Source organism: Aulostomus chinensis, chromosome 3 (assembly GCF_037954235.1).
Source record: "Aulostomus chinensis isolate RoL2024-O1b breed Wild chromosome 3, RoL_Achi_v1.0, whole genome shotgun sequence".
Classification (NCBI taxonomy): Eukaryota; Metazoa; Chordata; class Actinopteri; order Syngnathiformes; family Aulostomidae; genus Aulostomus; species Aulostomus chinensis.
Window position 1 is genome coordinate 15,049,197 of NC_141322.1, and position 6,288 is coordinate 15,055,484.

At 40.4% G+C, this 6,288-nt stretch overlaps 1 protein-coding gene across 1 annotated transcript; it reads left to right on the top strand.

The window, feature by feature from the left end:
• Nucleotides 1-262: 262 nt before the first annotated feature.
• Nucleotides 263-5,063, top strand: tmem167b (transmembrane protein 167B). Its single transcript, XM_086198894.1, has 3 exons — nucleotides 263-424; nucleotides 1,263-1,394; nucleotides 3,808-5,063. The coding sequence occupies exons 1-3, from the start codon at nucleotides 415-417 to the stop codon at nucleotides 3,888-3,890; spliced, it is 225 nt and encodes a 74-aa protein (XP_086055020.1). The 5' UTR covers nucleotides 263-414; the 3' UTR covers nucleotides 3,891-5,063.
• Nucleotides 5,064-6,288: the final 1,225 nt, after the last annotated feature.

Here is a 6,288-nt window from a genome sequence, read left to right on the forward strand (position 1 = left end):
TATATTCATGTTAATATAAATAAGTAAATAGTGTATAAATAATACAAACATGCTTGGTTTTCCGCCTGTCTCTATTGATCAGTATGCATACAAGAGAGTCTATGGGAAATTTCCCGTCAAAAAGAAAGAAGTCGATTAAAATAGTTATATTTCGGTCATTGCTCAAATGTGCAACGTTACGTGTTTTGACTCATGAGAATTGACCTCGCTTGTATACTTACTTCCAGCAGATGGCAGTAACACTAAATGACAACAAGAAAACCAAAACGTAAAGAAGTTAAACCGGAAATGTCGGTCGAATGACTGCGAAGTAGATTGCATTTAATTTCACTGTAGAATAAACTGTTTCATGATGGATTGTTGAATTACGGGAAGAAATCTTCATATAACATCGTCAAAGAGCAAACTGCGAACATGACAAATGGTAAGTTCGCTGTGTTATGAGTGGAGCTGAGAAGAGTCCGCAGCAGTACAGGAAGCTAACGTTAGGCTAGCTGTAGACGTGGCCCGGGGCAGCAGGGCTGTCACTTCATTAGCAGCAAACTCATTTACCTGTTCTCATCTTGACACTTCTAAACCAGATATTTTAAAATTCACTAATTAATTTCATATTTGATAGTCCTCTGTGAAACTGTCAAGATTCGTTACATATACGAATTTTTGGCAGGCTAGACGAAAGTAGCTAACTAGCTTCCTCGACTGGGAAACGGTGGCTAAGTTTATGCAAAAAAAATATATAAATACATAACTAGTAAATAAATGCATGAAGAAGGCTTAACGTATGTGACTTAGCTGTAGACGTCTGACGTTAGATTAACACTGACTACTGGTTGAACGTCATGTATTCGTGCAATTTCCATCACGGATTGTGCAGGTCGGTTAACGCAAATAAACAAGAAATTATACCTTGAACGAAATTAGTCGCCAGTGTCAAAACATAACGTTAAATTTATGATGCAATAATGGTCTGTTTCAGTTTTGCATTTACATAGAAATGTGTGGTTATAACCTTGTAGTAAATCCTCATAGCATTCAATCACATCCATGTTCACTGTTAATTCATCAGCTTTATTTGTTTCAGTTTGGTATCAGTCTGTCTTTGCTGCTCTTTACTTAATAAGCAGGCTCGTCTTTATGAAAGATAATAGTGAAAAATAGAAGCGATAGTGGACAACAGATGTAGGAAACCGTTGACTGTGCAGCATGACTTTTGTTGACACTGTTTTTAAACTATAAACTATTATTCCCCATTTCTTTCATAGTATACTCTTTTGATGGCGTCCTGGTATTCGGGCTGCTGTTCATCTGCACGTGTGCGTACCTTAAAAAGGTCCCTCGCCTCAACAGCTGGCTGCTGTCAGAGAAAAAAGGAGTGTGGGGAGTCTTCTACAAAGGTCAGCAAGCACGTTGATGTGTGTTTTTCACTCTTGAACACACAATGTCATCACAAAATGGAATCTATAAGGGGGAGGTGTTAAAATCACTCACATTCCAACTTGAGGAGTGGATTTTAAGTGAAACTATAAGGAAGCTTGGCGATCTGACTGAGAGTTGCGTTCCATACTATTCAAAGTAATTACCTCTTAATATTTAGCAGTAGTCTGATGCAGCACCTTGATTTTTAGGTATCAATGGATTTGGTAAAGGATCACATTTATCTCTTGAATGGACTCATACATACATCCGAAACATTAAAACTACTGACAGGTTTCATCAAGAATTTCATACAAACACCCTGCAATAAATCCTTGATTCATCCCTTGCGGGACATTGTTGGATTACGGTGCTCCATTTCGCAGTAAAAAAACAACATATAATAAGAAAAGAAAATAGAGAATCAAGAATATAAGGAGATATCTTTTGTGCATATTTACATGTTTACACTGAATGGGATATTTGTATTGCACGATTTAACCGAGAAAAGCAACTCTATAGGATGTGCTGCATCTTAGAGGGACGAGTTAAACATTTTGATAGCTGCTGGTAGGAATGATTTCCTGTGGCGCTCAGTGGTGTGGTATTAGTCTGGCTGAAAGTACTTTTACTGCTGGCCAGCATGTGATAGAGAGGGTGTGAAGTGTTGTCCAAAGCGATCCTAATCTTGGACAACATTCTCCTCTCTGTCACTGCTGTCAGAGAGTCCAGCTCCCCTCCTACAGCATGGCTGACTTTGGGGATAAGTTTATTAAGTCTGTCAGGGGCCTTCACCTTCAGTCTGCTGCCCCAGCACACAACAGCAGAGGATGGCTCTGGCCACCACAGACTCATGGAATATCTGCAGCATTGTCCAACAGATGTTGAAGGACCTCAGCCGCCTCAGAAAATAGAGGCGACTTTGGCCCTTCTTATAGAGGGCGGTTATGTTTTTAGTCCAGTCTGGTGTATTGTCCAAGTACACCCCTAAGTACTTGTGGTCCTCCACCATCTCCACACTGGTCCCATGGATGGAAACGGGGGACACTGGAGCCCTAGTTCTCCTCATGTCCACCACCAGCTCCTTGGTCTTTGCCGCGTTGAGCTGCAGATGGTTCTGTTTGCACAAGTGACAAAGTTGTCCACCACAGCCCTTTACTCAGTCTCTCCACCCTTGTTGATACACCCAACTACTGTAGAGTCATCAGAAAATTTCTGAAGGTGGCAGGTGTCGGTGCAGTAGCTGAAGTCCATGGTGTGCAAGGTGAAGAGTTAGGGAGAGAGGACGGTCCCCTGGGGAGTCCCAGTGTTGCAGATTAGCCTGTCTGACCTACAGTGCTGCAGGCGCACATACTGTTATATTTCTCAGTTTTTCCTTAAATTTTTTTTTTTTGGAAGGAAGATTTAATTTTTTTAACTGCTGAACTGTACTAGCTTATACCGGGACCTCTTCCTGAAATTCTGCCACCTTAATTCATATAAAAGGGATGGAAAAAAATATGAGGTACACGATCAGTAAAACCCAGAATAACTCAACAGCACCACAAAGAACAGCCTTCAAAGTGACCTTTACAATGTATCAGCTGGGTGTTGCCAGACGTTTGTATTCTACTCAATAGGAAATCTGTGAGTGGTTTCAATGTTTTAGCTCAGCGTTTCTCAAAGTGTGTGACTCGTGCCCCCCAGGGCAGGTGTCCCGGGGGGCGCGAGTCACCCGACGTCCAAACATTTGTTCCCCCCCTCCCCTTTTCCCCTTGGTGAGGGGGGGAACTAATGTTTGGACGTCAGAACTTTTTTTGCGGCGGAACCAAAGCGCGCTTTAAACCTCTTTCATAGCAACTGTTGTCAGGTCTGTTTTTAAAATGGAGAGATATTTGACTTGGAAACACATTTTATTTCATTTTTTCTAGTTGTGAAAAACTAAAGGAATGTTTGTGATTTTTAATAGGTCAATAAAGTTAAACATGGCCTATTTTGTCAAAAAAAAATTGGTGTGGGGGGGGGGGGTGAAAATTTTTCTTCCTCCAAAGGGGGGAATGACAGAAAAAGTTTGAGAACCACTGTTTTAGCTGATGGGTGTATGTGAGCAGACGTGATGGTGATGCTTGCCAGTCCTTTTTTGTTAGGATGACTTTCATGAAGTTGGATTTGAGTCGCTGTCAAGAAATATTTGATGCTTCAGACAATTCATATAATCCACAGTTTATCATTATTACTATTATTAAAGTGTGTTAATTGTAGATTGTTCTGTAATTATTAGGATAAAGTCCACACTGACTCCACCCACAATGACCGCTTTCTGTCTTATGTGCTTTTTTGTTTATATTGAGTTGCATGATATTGTTTGTGGAGTTGCACAACCTGTAACACTTCCTCTTCCTACTCTGCCCTCAGCCGCAGTAATTGGGACACGGCTCCACATTGCCGTGGCAATTTCCTGCTTGGTCATGGCGTTCTATGTCATCTTCTTCAAATGATAGAACTGGACTGGATTGGAAAGGACTGGGCAGGGTGCAGGCTGGGGATGGACTCACTGGTCAGGTGTTAATCCACGTCGTGGGACGCCTTTTGGATTATGTGATCCATGATGCCCCAATTGCCATGTGGACCTATGTGAGAGACAAGCCAGTGCTGCCCCCCTCTGGTGACTGGGTACATAACGTCTCCCTTAATGTGTGTGCACCACAGACATGAAGGGCATCCCGAATCTACCCCACAGTTACAGTTACAAAGGAGGGAGCCCTTGGGGTCCCACTGTTTGTTGTCTCCATCCACGCCCCGTAAATATTTATACTGAAGGATACAGAATATGAAAGGGCAGTGTGTCAAAGGTGTAAAATTTAGCTTTATATCTGTATACAACCTAAAATTAGCATAGCTGTACATTATAAATAAATAAAGACCAATACAGAATTCTGAGAAGTTATATGTGATCAAACTGAAAAGATCAATTCTGCTACTCCCAGCTAGGCTCTTTCTTCGGCACCACATCTGTAACGGGTGGAAGGGAAGCTAAATCTAATATATGACAGTTTTGTGAACACTTTATCTTTTCTGAGGGGGTTTTATGGATCTTTTTCTTTCTACAGCTCTGTTTGGCATCCTTGTTTTTTTATGTTTGAAATACACGTTTTGCACAGGTGTCTATTGTACTTATTCTGATTTGGTACATCCCAGATGATGATGTTTTTAATTCCAAAAGTTGTCACAAAGGGGCCGTGATATTTTTTTGTTTCAAATTTACTTAATTCCTGCTTGTTAGAATATAATGCTTTCCTTCAAATTGAAATACTATGCCAGACCGGGATGCACATGCCATCATCTTCATGCTGTTACTGTAAGTGTAACTCTACCACCTGAATTTTGTTTTTTAAAAAAGAAAATAATTGGGGAGAGGCAATTGCAATTTTGAGTAAAATATTACGACAATTTCTGTGATGTTGTCTTTATAACAAATGTCATATTTCAAGTGACTTACAGTGCCTATAAACGTATGCACCCCAAAACCACGTTTTCTTAGTTTTGTCTGATAACAGTGGACGTGTTTATATTTTTGACACTATTCAACAGAAAATGAAAACGAGAACAATCTCCCCCATTCAATCTGAAATAAGTGAATGAATAAATACTGTGTTTACAAGAGACATGGATCCCACGGTTCATTGTTGGATTGCATTTTTCAATTTTTTTGCGGGGGGGGGGGGGTGGTGGTGTGAGTGCCTGTCAGTTGTGTTTAGAGAAAAAACATTAAGTTATGCTGTATGTACAGTTTGAAATAAAACACAAATGTGTTTATACAATTAATTGAACACGAAGTTTGTAAATATAGTGTGTCTCATACATGTCTGGGAATAAGCACCGTCCCCCTGAATGACCCACCCCCCTGTACTGACATTAATTTGAACTGCTCACACTCAAATCCACTAGCTTGTGCTTTTAATGACATAATTTAGAGGTTTGAAACGTTTCTCGTCCTTTATTTTGTCAGGTACTCATTATTATGACAATTGTATAGAGTATTTTTTTTACCTGACAAAAAAAAGATTATCATTGATTTACTGTGTTTTTTGTAATTATCATAAATATTTTAGTAGACTGTTTATCATCATTTATTTATTACATCTGGTGGGCCAGATTTGACCTTTGTACTCCACTTTGGTGGCCCTGATGTGGATTCACTTCACAGCCTGATTTTGATGTAATTTGGACCCATAAGAATATTTGTAATGGTGAGCCAAGTACTTCATCTTGGCAGTATAAAGACAGTAATACAGACTTCTCTTTTATATAATTATTGATGACTGCATCACTACGCAAAACTTGAAGAAGTTAATGGGTATAAATATTAGTACAGGTACAGCAGTTATGGTGTTTTATACTTTCGCAATTAAAAAAAAGTATTTGAGTCATCTTTTTATGGAGCACTGGAATAGTCAGCACAGCCGTGCAGTGGTTCGCACTGTTGCCACACAGCAAGAAGGTTTGGGGTTCGAGTCCCAGCTCGGGCATGGGATCTTTCATGAGTCTCCATGTTCTCCCTGTTCCTGTGTGGGTTCTCTCTGGTACTCCAGCTTCCTCCCACAGTCCAAAGACATCAAGAGAGGACGAGGCTGATTGATACTCTAAATTGACCGTAGGTGTGACTGTGAGTGTGAATGGTTGTCTGTCTCTATGTGTTGGTCCTGTGATGGACTGGTGACCTGTCCAGGGTGAACCTGAACCCCAAACCCATAAGCTGCTGGGATAGGCTCCAGGCCCCCCATGACCCTTAACAAGATAAGTGGTAGAAAATGGATGGATGGAGGGATGGAAAAGTCATAATGAGGAAAAATCATTTTATGGGCATAAAGACTTCTGTTTTTATATTGGAGCAAT